The sequence below is a fragment of the Triturus cristatus genome, chromosome 3_1 (genome assembly GCF_964204655.1).
Source record: "Triturus cristatus chromosome 3_1, aTriCri1.1, whole genome shotgun sequence".
Taxonomy (NCBI): Eukaryota; Metazoa; Chordata; class Amphibia; order Caudata; family Salamandridae; genus Triturus; species Triturus cristatus.
The window spans coordinates 642,816,918-642,830,726 of NC_140583.1; the positions used below are offsets into that span (position 1 = coordinate 642,816,918).

Sequence of the window (13,809 nt, forward strand, 5' to 3'; positions counted from 1 at the left end):
GTGAATATTATAGGGGAGAGATGTTGATGGTGTTTGTTGTGTAATTTTCAACAGCAAAAAGATTGTCTACCCAATATATTCCTGAAAGAGCAATGTCTTTGATTCAGGTCTAAAGAAAAAGCAGGAACCAGGCAGGGCCAGACTAGAAACCCAAATCATCCCTGGTAAAAATGCTCAAAGCAACCACACGCTACAGGAGGCTTTGACGAGAGAGGGAGCACAGTGACTTTCTTGGATGGATCATGGCATCTCACTCACCTATAAAAGCAGCCGCCTGGCCTGCAACCTACTGGGGTAATTGCAGAGTGGTATTATGGCCACTCTGCCACTGGAACCAGGCATAACAAGGAGAAAAAGGAATATCATAACCGAGGGTTGCAGTAAAAAACACCTATTTAGATGTTTTTTCTTTCTTTAAATGTGATGTGTAAGAACTGTGGTACAGACTTTAGAGGACTGGCAGAATCTATCTCCAATTGTCAATTTAACAGCAAAGTAGTGGATTTAACTGTAAAGTAGTAGCATAGGCATGTTACGAGCCAATATAAATAAGTCACTCCATTTTAAACTTAATAAATGCCACTCGTGAGAGTTAATGCATTTGTATTAATCAAAAATATTCATCTTTTTTAGTGAAAAAATCGTTTTTGAATCAAAGAATGTGCATTTGCAGTGCAAGAGCATACTTTGGTTCTCCACAATGAGGCGCGTGGCTGAATGGGGAATGTCCTTCGCAGGATAGGAGACTAAAATGTCTGAATTTTAATTCAAATGCAAGGCTGTGTTGTCCTGTTCCGTTTGTTTGCCACAACTGCCCTGAGCAGACAAGTGGGTTCCATGCATCTCTACATTACTGCCCCCATCGCTTGTTTTCTGCGCTATTCCTTTCACGCAGTCGTAGTCCCCATGCACTGTGAAAGGTCTCCTCTCGACAGTGCCATGCAGTTTCGAATGTTCTGCATAAAAGAGCACATAGATAACCTGACGCGCCCATTCCTCATCAGCGGGGCAATATTTAACGGCCTTTTGTTTTCAGGAAATCAAGTCGGCTCACAAGTTGGCCAAGAGTTATTCGTCCATCCCGCAGATGTGGTCCAGATGTCTGCTGCGGCACTGCTACGGGCTGTGGTTCATCTGCCTCCCTGCCTACGTGAGGGTCTGCCACTCCAAGGTGGGCGCCCTGAAGACAGCCTACGATGTGCTGCAGAGAATGCACTGCAAGAACATCGATTCGCCCGATGAGGTATGGATAGAGAGGTTGCTTCATTTTTAGATCGCTTTATTAACCACTTTGACAGTTGCAAAGTTCAACATGTGGCCGAGGCGTCTTACTTTGGCATTACTATCACATTAGGAGCGTGGAGTGTCTCGTGCTCGATGATGTATTGCAAAACTCTGGAATGTATCACCTAATGTGTGAAAAAAGCAAATACGACCGAATGAAAGGCGGTTGGATTGTATATTCGAAACTGTTTTTATTTTGTAGTGTGTTAACTTTGTAGTAATGATTGTAATGGTATTACCACGCTCTCTTTTACGGAAGGAAACGTGAGGTGATAATGATTTTTCAAATATACAAATGTCGGCCCCTGGCGGAGTGGACATGATTCTGAAGCTGCTGGAGTTGCTCTCTCTGGTCGTCACTGCCCATCTGGTGTCTGTTCCAGCGACACTCCCTGTTCCTGGCTCTCCCACTCTGAGGAGCAGCTCTCTGGAGCCTTTCCACTCACAGAACGATTTGAAACACATCTGAAAGCCGATTGGTTTTTAGAAATCCTTTAACACATAGGCTAGGCCAGTATTTTCTCTACTCAGCAGACCTGCAAGCCACCCTGTAATTGCGGATATCCGACATTTTGAAGTCGTCAAAAACAACATGGACCGTCCTTCGTGTAGTTAGCTCTTAATGTGTCATATAAGGCATGAATGCTCTACCACTGTAAGCAGGGCTGGCACTTGTATCCATGCTTCAAGAGATGGCATGCTGGGTCAGTAACACATGTACCATCCAAAGCAGGGGCACGTGGGTATAGAGGGGGCTGGTCCAGGGGGATGCTGAGGCTGGGCAAGGCTCTGTGGACGGATGGAAGGACTGGCGCTTCCCCAGTCGCGTCACAAGTCTCTGAGAACCTACAGCGTTTTGCTCAATTATTAAGCAAAAACGTGCTTTTAAAATGAAATATTGGTTATGTTTTCAATATTTTAAGTGGAGAAAATAACTTGTAACATTAAAGATCGATTAATGTAAACACTGCTTAGGTCCTTTAGACCTTTCTGAACTTTTTATCCCTAATAAGCTGTACACCCCCTCTCTTTATGTATTTAGCTTACTTGCAATGTTCTTTTTAATAACATTTTTATTTTTTGAGTTTTAATTGGGGTCCAGGGTAGTTACAGCACAAAAGATAGCATTATTATCACATTGACAGAATGGGCAACGTGCAAAGCTTACAGTACAGAGAAAAAGGAAACAAAATACTTGCAATATTTAACATTTTACAGAATAACACTTGAGTAAATATTATGTCCTGATCAAACTAAATTGTGACTATTGGGGGCTTGACCTGAAGGAGTTTGAAGACCTAGACCTGATCCTGCCTCTCCTGTAGTCTTATCAGTTTTATCACCACATTTTCACTAATTTGCATATGTCTGAAGAAAGCTTTGATCAACCCATATTCAGTGGCGCACGCTCTTTGTTTACTGGGTTCCTTTGTACTTGAGTTCCATACTGGCTGACTAGGCACTCTTCTAGAGACCCTTGAATCCTGCCCTTTTTCAAAAATTAATGCTGTATGAAACCTAAAATGAGTTGGAGAGGGTCTCACTCTCACAGCAATATGTCTGATATTAAGTCGACTTGGTTTAGAACTAGTTTGCCTAGTAGCTCTACTCTAAAAACTGGATTATACCCTAGACTGTCAATGACCAGACTCCTAAAGGGTAATGGGACTATCTCCGGGAGCAGGAAGACTGCAGTGGTGTCTACAATGGCCACTCGGGAGGGATTAGCCATCTAAGAGAAGGACACAATCAGCAACCTTAACAGCTATTCCTTTTGAAGTGGAGGTCCCAAATGGGAGTCTCAGGAACAGAAACCGGTGATGCTCAGAGCCACCCTAGACCGTCGGTGCTTCCTGCAGGAAGGAGTGGAAAACAGTTCCAACAGTGGGAGAGAGGATGCTCTCTCATCTCCAAATGGGAATGGTTCAAAGGAAGGACGACACTCTTGCAGGTGAAAAAACCATAGCCATCTTGAATAAAGGAAGGTTTGCTGTAAGCTAAGAACGAAAGTGCTGAAAAAGCGTTAGTGTTTGCATTTGAAAGCTGCAAAGATAGGAGTAGGGGATTTTCAGATAACTGGCTAGAGCACAGAATAACGCTGACATCTCACCACCATATCTTACAAATATTCTAGCGCACAGGAAGAGCCTGACGAAGGAAGAAGACTCAACCTGACTTTTGGGGAAACAACCAAAAAACTCCTTTCACTATCTGATTCACAAGGATTATAACTGCTCTCCAGGGGCCAAGTGGCTGGCCTCGTGTAGCTGCTCAATGGACACAAATGTCAGACGGCCTCCCTGTTGTGAGCAAGGTCCAGTTGATGACTTGGGACGGGGCCCCCACTGACCCCTGCCCCCCTCACATCTACCACAGAGCCGCCATCGCACCCGAACTACAATGCACCATCAAGACCACCCTCGAAACAGGCATCTTCCCAGACGACTGGAAACGCACAGAAGTCAGGCCCCCTGCTCAAGAAGCCGACAGCTGACCCCACCGACCTCAAGAACTACCGGCCTATCTCGCTCCTCCCCTTCGAGCCCAAAGTCGCAGAGAAAACAGTTAACAGGGAACTGACACGATTCATTGAAAACAATGCCATCCTCGACACATCCCAATCCGGATTCCGAAGCAACCACAGCACAGAGACCGCCCTACTCACCGCCACAGATGACATCTGCACCTTCCTGGACCAAGGCCACTCCACAGCCCTCCTCCTACTCGACCTTTCAGCAACCTTCGACACCGTCTCCCACTGCACACTAATCGCCAGACTACACCACGCGAGCCCTAGACTGGATCCGATCGTTCCTCACCGGAAGAAGCCAAAGAATCCAACCGCCGCCCTCCCACTCCAATCCCACTGAAATCATCTGCAGAGTCCCTCAGGGATCATCACTGAGCCCGACCCTCTTCAAAATCTACACGGTTCCCCTCGATGCTATCGTCCGACAACACAGCCTCAACATCGTCTCCTACGCGGACGACACCCAGCTCATCCTCTCCCTCACCAAAGACCCTGCAATCGGCAGACTCAACTTCCAGAAAGGAATGCAGGATGTCGCAGTCTGGATGACCAACAGCTGCCTTAAGCTCAACACTGAGAAGACCGAAGTCCTCATCCTCAGAACCACCCCTTCAGCATGGGACAACACCTGCTCCGACCGCCCTCGGACCACGCTAAAAACCTCGGCATTGTACTCATCTCATCCCTCACCATCAACCGACTGATCAATGCCGTCACCTCCAGCTGCTTCAACACCCTCCGCATCCTCTGCAAGACCTTCAAATGGATCCCCCCGGAGTCAAGGAAGACCGTCACCCACGCACTCATCACCAGCAGACTGGACTACGGAAACGCTCTCTATGCTGGCATAACCAATTCCCTACTCCAAAAACTCCAGACGATACAGAACACCGCTGCCAGACTCGTCCTCGGCATCCCCTGGCACGAACACATAAGCCAACAACCACGAAAACTCCACTGGCTACCCGTGGAGAATGTGATGTTTGGCATGTTTTCCAAGGCATCCTACCCTACCGGTGCGCCGTCTGGCCCCGTGGGTTCGCTTGCCTTTAATTTGGGTATTCCCCAACAGTATGCCCAGGCATCTTTCATGCCTTTTATGCCGACGGCTCGGTCATGGCAGTTTCCAAGGTTTTCGACTCCAATACCTCAGTCTCTGGCGCTGTCTGGCGCCGGACCGGTGTCATCCCAGATTCGATCGACGCCATTGCTTGCTTTGGAGGGGCCTTCTTCAACGCCAGCGCCATTGTCACCCGATCAGCGGCTGGCGGCGCTGAAGCAGCGTTCCAGGAGGGAAGCGCAGAGACTGCTGGAGGAAGAGGAGTACCAGCAGGAGCATGAGGAAGGGGAGATCCTTGACTTCGAAGGTCTGCAGGAGGCCAGTGGCCTAGATACTTCCCCTGAATGGGAGCTTTCCTCTCCAAAGTCCTTGCCTTCTCAGGATGTTGCCCCTTACCACACAGCGGTACAAAAGGGGGTGGTGACGGACGGAGCATCAGAACCAATCAAACACTCACACCCAGTCAACAGATCTGGGTTTGATCCATCACCGTTCTTTAGCCCACTCTGCCACCCCAGTTCAGACATGGCCATATGCAAATCAGTCTGACCCTGTGCCTCATGGGAACAGTCCAGCCCGAACTGCCAAGCCATGCCTTCCCTGGACCGGAAACAAGCTTCCTAGGACCGGTTTCTGGCATTTCAGCCGTCTTCAGCCCCCCCCCTTTTGTACCGCTATGCTCGCCATAAGTTGGCAGGGTATGCTCAGACGTGAGTCCCTTGCTCACTTTGCCACTGGATTCAAGCAAGCCTGGCTGAAGACGGCTGAAATGCCAGAAACCGGTCCTAGGAAGCTTGTTGCCGGTCCAGGGAAGGCATGGTTTGGCACTTCGAGCTGGACTGTTCCCATGAGGCACAGGGTCAGACTGATTTGCATATGGCCATGTCTGAACTGGGGTGGCAGAGTGGGCTAAAGAACGGTGATGGATCAAACCCAGATCTTTTGACTGGGTGTGAGTGTTTGATTGGTTCTGATGCTCCGTCCATCACCACCCCCTTTTGTACCGCCTTACCACACAGTCATCAGGAAGGCTGCTGATCTGTTGGACCTCCAGTTGCCCTCATCTGAGGTGAGGTCGAATTTATTGACAGAGGTGTTGCATTTTCATTCTTCTACTGTTGAACCTCTGCTGCCTTTTAATGAGGCGTTGACGAAGCCGATAATGGAGGTGTGGCAGAAGCCCTTGTCTGCCCCTGCAGTTTGTAGGTCAGTGGCTAGGCATTACACGCCTGCTCCTGGTGATCCAGCTTTTCTTTCTGCTCATCCTTCTCCAGAAAGCTTGGTGGCTCAGGTTTCTTGTTCCAAACAGTCTGCTGGGCATTTCCCTACTACTCCGGGGGATAGAGACTCGAAGAAACTTGAACAGTCGGCCAAAAAGGCCTCCTCAGCAAGTATGGCTCTTGAGTCTACAAACGCCACATGTTTGCTAGGGAGGTACATCCATGCGCTGATGGATACTGTCAAGCAAGTAGCTCCGAAGTTGCCTGATGATGATCGTGTTCACTTTTTGGAGGTAATATCAGACACCCAAGCGGCACCCTGTCAAGTTTTTCAGTCGGGTCTGGACACGGCAGGTAATGATCTCTTCGTTTGCCACCAGGAGACATGCATGACTTAGGTCTTGAGGTTTCTCTCCTGATGTTCAAGCTGCTTTGCTTGATCTACCCTTCGATGATTCAAGACTGTTTGGTACAAAGGCTGATTCTGTGCTGCAGCGTTTCAAGGACAGTAGGGCTACTGCAAGATCCTTGGGCCTGCAGTCCCAACCTAGGGGCTATGGTTATAAAAGGTAACGAGGCTTTGGGAAGGTGGCATCCTTTCAAGGCCGTCGACAATCACAGCAGCAACAACAGCAGAACAAGTCTTACAAACGGAAGGGTAGGGGCCGTCTGCGAGGAGCTTCTCAAACTTCTCGACTTCAATCTTCCTCTCCCTCCTCCTGCCCCCACCACCGGTACCGGGAGAAACCAGCTCTAGATACCCCATCTTGGACCCTGCTGGCCCTGTAGGGAATTGGGTGTCCCTTTTTCTACAAGATTGGAAATCGGTTACATCGGACCGTTGGTATTTGAATCTTGTGCAAAATGGGTATGCCCTTCCTTTTCAAGAGTTTCTACCTCCTTACCCTCCTCGCCAGGGAGGGTGTTCAGAGGACCATTTACTGCTTTTACAGCAGGAGCTTCTGGCTTTGTTGCAGAAAGGTGCGATAGAGGTGGTTCTGGAGCAGGAAAAGGGTCAAGGATGCTACTCCCGGTATTTCCTGATTCCCAAGAAGGACGGTCGGTTGAGACGGATCCTGGACCTCTGGGTTTTGAATTTTTACCTCAAGCAGGAGAAATTCAAGATTCTGACCCTAGCTCAGGTTCTTCTAGCGCTGCAACAGGAAGACTGGATGGTGTCGATCGACTTGGAAGATGCGTATTTCCACATCCCTATTCTCAAGTCGCATCGGAAGTATCTTTGGTTTACGGTAGAATCTCAAAACTACCAGTTTGCGGTCCTACCGTTCGGTCTTACTTCCGCACCGCTGGTTTTTACGAAGATGATGGTGGTGGTGGCAGCACATCTCTGGAGGTCAGGGATTACGGTTTTTCCTTACTTGGACGACTGGCTGCTCAATGCAAGGTCACCAGAGATGGTGCTGCATCACTTACAGGTAACAACGCGTCTGTTGTTCAACTTGGGCTTCTCGATAAATGTGCCCTAATCTCACCTGGTGCCCTGTCAGTGCCTGTTCATAGGGGCAGTATCGGACACTACTGTGTGTCTAGCCTTCCCGCCTCTGCAGAGGATTCTCGACATTCAGGAGATGATTCCTTTGTTTCACAATGGAGCGATTGTTCCAGTCGTGAAGGTCCTACACCTGCTCGGTCTGTTTGCTTCCTGCATACTGTTGGTCATCCGTGCATGCTGACACATGAGGGCACTCCAGTGGTGCCTCCACAGGAATCCACAGCCAGATGTATCCATCAGAAGAACAAGTTACTTACCTTCAGTAACGCTTTTTCTGGTGGATACAGTGTCTGCCTGTGGATTCTTCACTGTCCCACCCTCCTCCCCGTTGTCCACCTTCGTATACTGATAAAGGTTTTTTATTTTTTGACATTATTTTCCTATGTCTTTTGCTTGCCATGCTGTTGATTGTTAGGAAATGCTGTGTTCCTTTAGCTTTTCCTTTTTGGCTGTATATTGTGTATATTTGTGTATATATTGTATACTATGTATATTAGTGTATATATTGTTTAATGTGTATATTCCAATTGTATTGTTGGTCTGCCCGTTTGCCTCGAAGGCACGGAAAAAATGGGTGGAACTGACAGCACGCCAACGAGGTCTTCTTATGGCTCTGGTGATCTCATACAGAGCCGTGCCATTGTGACGTCCTCGTCGACGTGGGAGAGCTAAGAAAAAGTTACTCTGGAATGCTGGCATGGGGTAATTCAAAAGGTGAGGAATCCACAGGCAGATACTGTATCCACCAGAAAAAGTGTTACCGAAGGTAAGTAACTTGTTCATTAAGTGGGTAAAATACACCCTCCCAAATTAATAACCCTCTTCTGACTATTGCTATACTGTAATCTGTGCTTAATGAAAGTAGTTTTCATGGGTAGACAAGGTTAGTGTGGGCTGGAGAACCATTTATCATAAAATCTTCTAATTTCGATTAGATAAGGATTGTGACACGGTTTAAATGTTTATTAAAAGCGTAATAAAAACGTAGCTTTAATTATTTTACTATATAAGTGTACTTTGTGACTGTGCTCCAGTGATTTTTTTTTTTAACTCGGAACGTAATTTCTGAACATGTAAAATGTTTGAAAATTATTATTATTGTTTATTTATTTTATAAAATGGAATTTCAAAGTCTTTGTTAATTTTTTTGTTTGAATTCAGGTGTGCTACCGGGTCCTGATGCAACTGTGTGGTCAATACGGCCAGCCCGTCCTTGCTGTTCGGGTTCTCTTTGAGATGAAGAAAGCGGGTGTCCAGCCCAATGCCATAACATATGGTTACTATAACAAGGTGCGTTCTCTAGACAGAGTCAATGAGCTGTGAATAACAGAAAACACACATGTATGTACTATCATGAAATTACAACTACACGACTGACCCCGGAAGGCAATGTACCCCATTCAGTGGGCACTGTTCTTGCTGGGGCGCCTTATGACGCATGAATGCATGTTTCTTCTCATTGCATGGCCATTATTTTCCACCTCAGCTTCTTTTTTGGAATATCATTTTCCTTATCAGGTTGAGTGTTGCCATTAGCAGCACAGCTCATGTTAATTGGGGATGTTTGAGGTCCAGGATCTGCTGATCCATAAACCGTTTTCTATGTTCCTGTACGGCACCTTCATGCACACCCCTAATTCACCTGCATGCATGGCAGCCGGCTTATGCGGGTGAAGTTCGAGAGGGACAATTAATTGCCTCATCTGTTCACAGCATGTGTTAGGTGAGTTGTGTGTGTGTGGTAAAAGTATATTTCCACAATTTGGTTTGAGATTGGCATATTTTAAGGGGTCTTTTTCAGCTATCTCTGCTTAAACAGGTGTAGGAAGGCAGCTGGGGGCAGTGATCCCAATGCCCACCCTTTGAGCTCTTATGTAATGTCATTTATTCACAGGCCGTTCTGGAGAGCATCTGGCCACCAAGCAATACCGGGGGCTATGTGCTGTGGACGAAAATTCGAAATGTGGTGCTTGGAGTGGCTCAGTTTAAAAGAGCTTTAAAAAAGCATCCTGCAAACCTGCCTCCTACGACTCCCTCAGGTAATCCACACTTTCCCTCCTTCCTGTAAGTCTTCATAGTATGTATGAATGTCTTTTATAGAATGTATCATGCATGCTGAAGAAACCGAAGGCGTGAAAGCTGTTATTTGATTTCCTGATTGTAACCCGTTTGTAGGACTATCCTCTGCTTGTTATGTGTCTGAGTACATGTGAATGTATGGGTGTTTGGATAACCTGAATCTAGCTAGAAACCAATGGACTGCTGAACAGAAGCGGAGTGCTACAAAACGATTCAGGATAATTTACAGTGTGTAAAAATGTCATTCCTATCATGTGGAGATGTATGTTCTCTGAAGAGGTGGTCTGTCAGTTCCTTTCTGAATTTTAAGTGGGCTGGAGAAGTTCTGATGTCTGAGCTTCAAGCAAACATTTTTTTTGAAATAGTTACAATTTTATTGCCATTTTATGCTATTAGCATCAGGTAAATAATACATATTTTAAATTACTTTGCATTTATAGTATGCATTAAATATTTTAATAAAAAATAATAAACTGTATTGTATGTTATACTTTCTCACAGGGAGATCTCAATACCGGTTTCGGAGATCTCCACTAACCGTTGAAAAGTTACTAGTGTTAACATTACACTCGTAACTTCTGTTGTATGAGACTCCATGCCATAATTTGAAGGGGATGGAGACGTTCAGTTTACGCCTAGGTGGAAATAAGCTCTTCGAAATGGTGAATAGAAAAAAATGTATTTATTGTGGTGTTCAGTTAATAAAAAACATTACAACAGTAAAAAAATACAATGTTTTGACAACATTTGTAAAAATTCAGAAAATGTGTATGTATAAAAGGTCAATTAAACACTGTTCATAGACCGAAAACCAGTTCAGTGCAATGTGCTTGTATAGACAGTCATTGGCCAGCAGAAACTGAACCTCGGATACAGATCTACATTTCACGAAATCCCAGCTCTCAGGCCCATCCAGAAGTAGTCAGTGACAACCAGGTTCCTGGAACATCAGGGCAGTTGGGGCTTTCTAGGCTCCAGTTGCATCAGCTGGAGCTATTTACAGCTGATGTCCGGTGGCCTCAATACATGGCTGGACTGGCTGTAGCGGGCACCGGCGTTTTTTCCGGTAGGCTGGAAGGATGGGGGACGGTTTTGGACTGGTGGGGGTCGTTTTTGGTACAGGGGGCCGGTTGTGCAGCTGTGCTGCATTATCGGCCCCCTGTACTAAAAGCAGCAGCAGGGTTTCCCACCAGCACCCCCCCAATCTCCCTACACCCACCACAGCCGGTACAACTTAATTGCTGGGTCTGGTTTGTGTTCCCAGTCCGGGTCTGCCCCAATACTACTATACCTCAAACTGGATAATTAAGTACTCTTCTCCAGTACTTGACTCTCTGAGGGTATCGAGGCAGAGCAGGTCAGGGTTTATTCAGAGGTGAGGTGGGTTAGACATTTAGAATACAGTTTAAGCAGTAAGATCAATGTCCAGTCAGTACTTTACTTTATAAAAGAAAAGCACTTTAATACACTCCAGAAAATATACTACTCATAAAAAAAAGATTCACAGTGAAAAACAGAAGTCTCTACAACCACCTGGGCCAGAGTTCTGACCCCAAACGCCATTATAGCACGTAGGCGCTAATCACTACAAAAACACAGTTAATATTGCGTTGTACAGACCATGTTGCAGAGGGTTCCTCTTCAAAGCTAGAGCAATGTTACCAATGCTTCTATTGCAGTGATGTGGTTTCAGCAGTCAAATGTTCCTAGCCCTCCCACTGTCCCACCACCCAAAGCAAGAGAAGTGCCCACCCTTCCTTGGCAAGGCCACTGCTCTGGTGGTGTCAGGGGTCTGGATAGCAGGGCATGGTGTCTTGGCATAGTCACTGGAGTCCCACTATTCCAGTAGCCGCTGGGCTAGCTGTAGGATGGTAGTGGCTGGCCAGGGTGCCAGCCCACCCTCATACCCTTGATGACACAAAAGAGTTTGGTCCTGTACCACAGAGCTAACTGGTCAACAGGTCACAGTCTAAACTTTCTAATGGCAGGGCATCCACGGGGACGGTGCGACTTGCTATCAGTGGAGGACGATGTTGATGTGCAGCAAGTTTCCTTATCTTGAACAACTGCCCGAGTCTCCTTGTGTTCCAAGGACAGACTAGCCTCCACAAGCTTCAGACTGTTTGTCCTATCCCCCGGTCTGCAAGGCGAATAGCAATCCAACCTTTGAACTCCACTTCTGGATCTTGGCTTCCTTGGCGACCCCTGTGGGTGCCTTGTGAGAAAAGACAGTGATGATGCTAGATTAATAGCCTTAAACAACCAACTGGCAAATGAGGCCAGACTTTTTTCATTCCCTGGTGACAAGCTAATTCAATCAGAGGATCTGCTATTTTTGCATGCTGTGTGCACTTCCAATCCTGTGGCAGATTTCCTGCATGTTCACTGTGTGCTCAGTCCGTGTGAGGAGGGCTCTGCCAGTCTCTTGGTACCTATCTATCCTTTGCCCAAGAGAGGAATTTTAATTAATTCCAGACCAGGAGACCCTGACCATCACCCAGCAGAAAGGGAGGGATTAATCCCAAAAGAAGGAGTCTTAGCTAAATACAGATAAGAGCCAGTGTCTATCCCATCGCACCAGTTCTCTACTAAGTGTGGGGAGGAACGAGAGAGCTGGAATGTCCAGTAGAACAGGTACCAGCTTAGCTTACATTAAACACAATGGCTCACCATCCCCCCCAGTGAACCTACTAGCTCTCAGTACACACATACCACAAAGTCAAGGAGCTGGTAGGACGCCTTTCCTAAAGGTTACAGCCACCCTTGTGCATAGATAAATGCTGCAAGCATTGTCAGTCTACTACAGCCTGGGTGGAGAGGGCAGTGGCCACTCTCTGTATAAGATGTGGTGCACTATGTGTAGGAGAGTAGGATCTGCTTCTTATAGTTACCCCTACTTTTTGCTGATGTATCACTGTTTTCGACTTGGTCTGACTTGGATCCTGTTAGCAAGGACCCCAGTCTAGCTGCTTTCTCCTCTTAATTGATTGCATGTACTTTAGGTACACTCCAGATTGGATTCTGGGGTACCCTTATAAGTCCCTAGTATATGGTATACTATGTACCCAGGGCCTAGGTACCCCAGAGGCCTCCCAGGATTTGCAGCATGTATTGTGCCACCCCTGAGAGGCCATTCAAAATGAAACCACAGGTCTGCTACTGCAGCCTGTGTAAGGTGGCGCATGCACCCCTTACTTAGATATAGGTTCACTATATATATTCTATATCACTGCACATATAAACCTATCAGTCAACCCTATGGCAGGCCTTATCAATCTTGAAGGCAGGGTGCTGGGTTTTATGTGAGAGGGTGCATCTGCATGAGCAGAACCCCTCTGCAGCCTTCGAAACCTATTTTCCGGGGTTGTTTGTGATGCAGCCAACCATATATATTTAAGTGCATTATAACCTCACGGTAAATGCTAAGTTTAAAACGGCTGCGTATAAACATGTCGTGTTTGGTGTCAAACACCTTGGAATCATACCTCCCCGCCAGTAACTGGTGGGGGAGGTATGATTCCACCCTCCTAGAGGGACATATGTGACACACCGGGCTACCCGGTACCAGCTTTCTCGACCTGGGCATCACAAAATGGATGCTGCCAGCCACAGACACGAGTCTGGCCTCCTGCTGCTGAGCCAAGCTCAAGCAGGGAAAGGCTTAACAATAGGTTTCCTGTCACAGGGAGGTGTGGCCACCTCCCAGACAGGCTTTAGTGTATTGGGGCTAGGTGGGTGCACTCTGAGAGTGCTTTGAGGTTTGCATTGGGGGCACATTTGGTGTCCCTGTGCATAGTCCAAACCGGTTGCAGGAGCCATTTGCTCCTGCTCTGGCACAAAAATGGACAAAGGACATGGGTGTAGCCACCCCTCTGTACTGACCCTCCCAATAGGCGGGTCCCCAGAGTTCTGGAGAGCATCTGGCCACCAAGCAATACCGGGGGCTATGTGCTGTGGACGAAAATTCGAAATGTGGTGCTTGGAGTGGCTCAGTTTAAAAGAGCTTTAAAAAAGCATCCTGCAAACCTGCCTCCTACGACTCCCTCAGGTAATCCACACTTTCCCTCCTTCCTGTAAGTCTTCATAGTATGTATGAATGTCTTTTATAGAATGTATCATGCAT

At 46.9% G+C, this 13,809-nt stretch overlaps 1 protein-coding gene across 1 annotated transcript in view; it reads left to right on the forward strand.

Annotated features, from left to right (window-relative positions):
* Positions 1–13,809, forward strand: part of DENND4A (DENN domain containing 4A) — an 811,018-nt gene that overhangs the window by 551,637 nt on the left and 245,572 nt on the right. Inside the window, exons 22-24 of the mRNA XM_085644632.1 lie at positions 1,037–1,243; positions 8,769–8,897; positions 9,502–9,646. Coding sequence (XP_085500758.1) covers positions 1,037–1,243; positions 8,769–8,897; positions 9,502–9,646 — 481 coding nt within the window. The remainder of the gene's footprint in view (positions 1–1,036; positions 1,244–8,768; positions 8,898–9,501; positions 9,647–13,809) is intronic.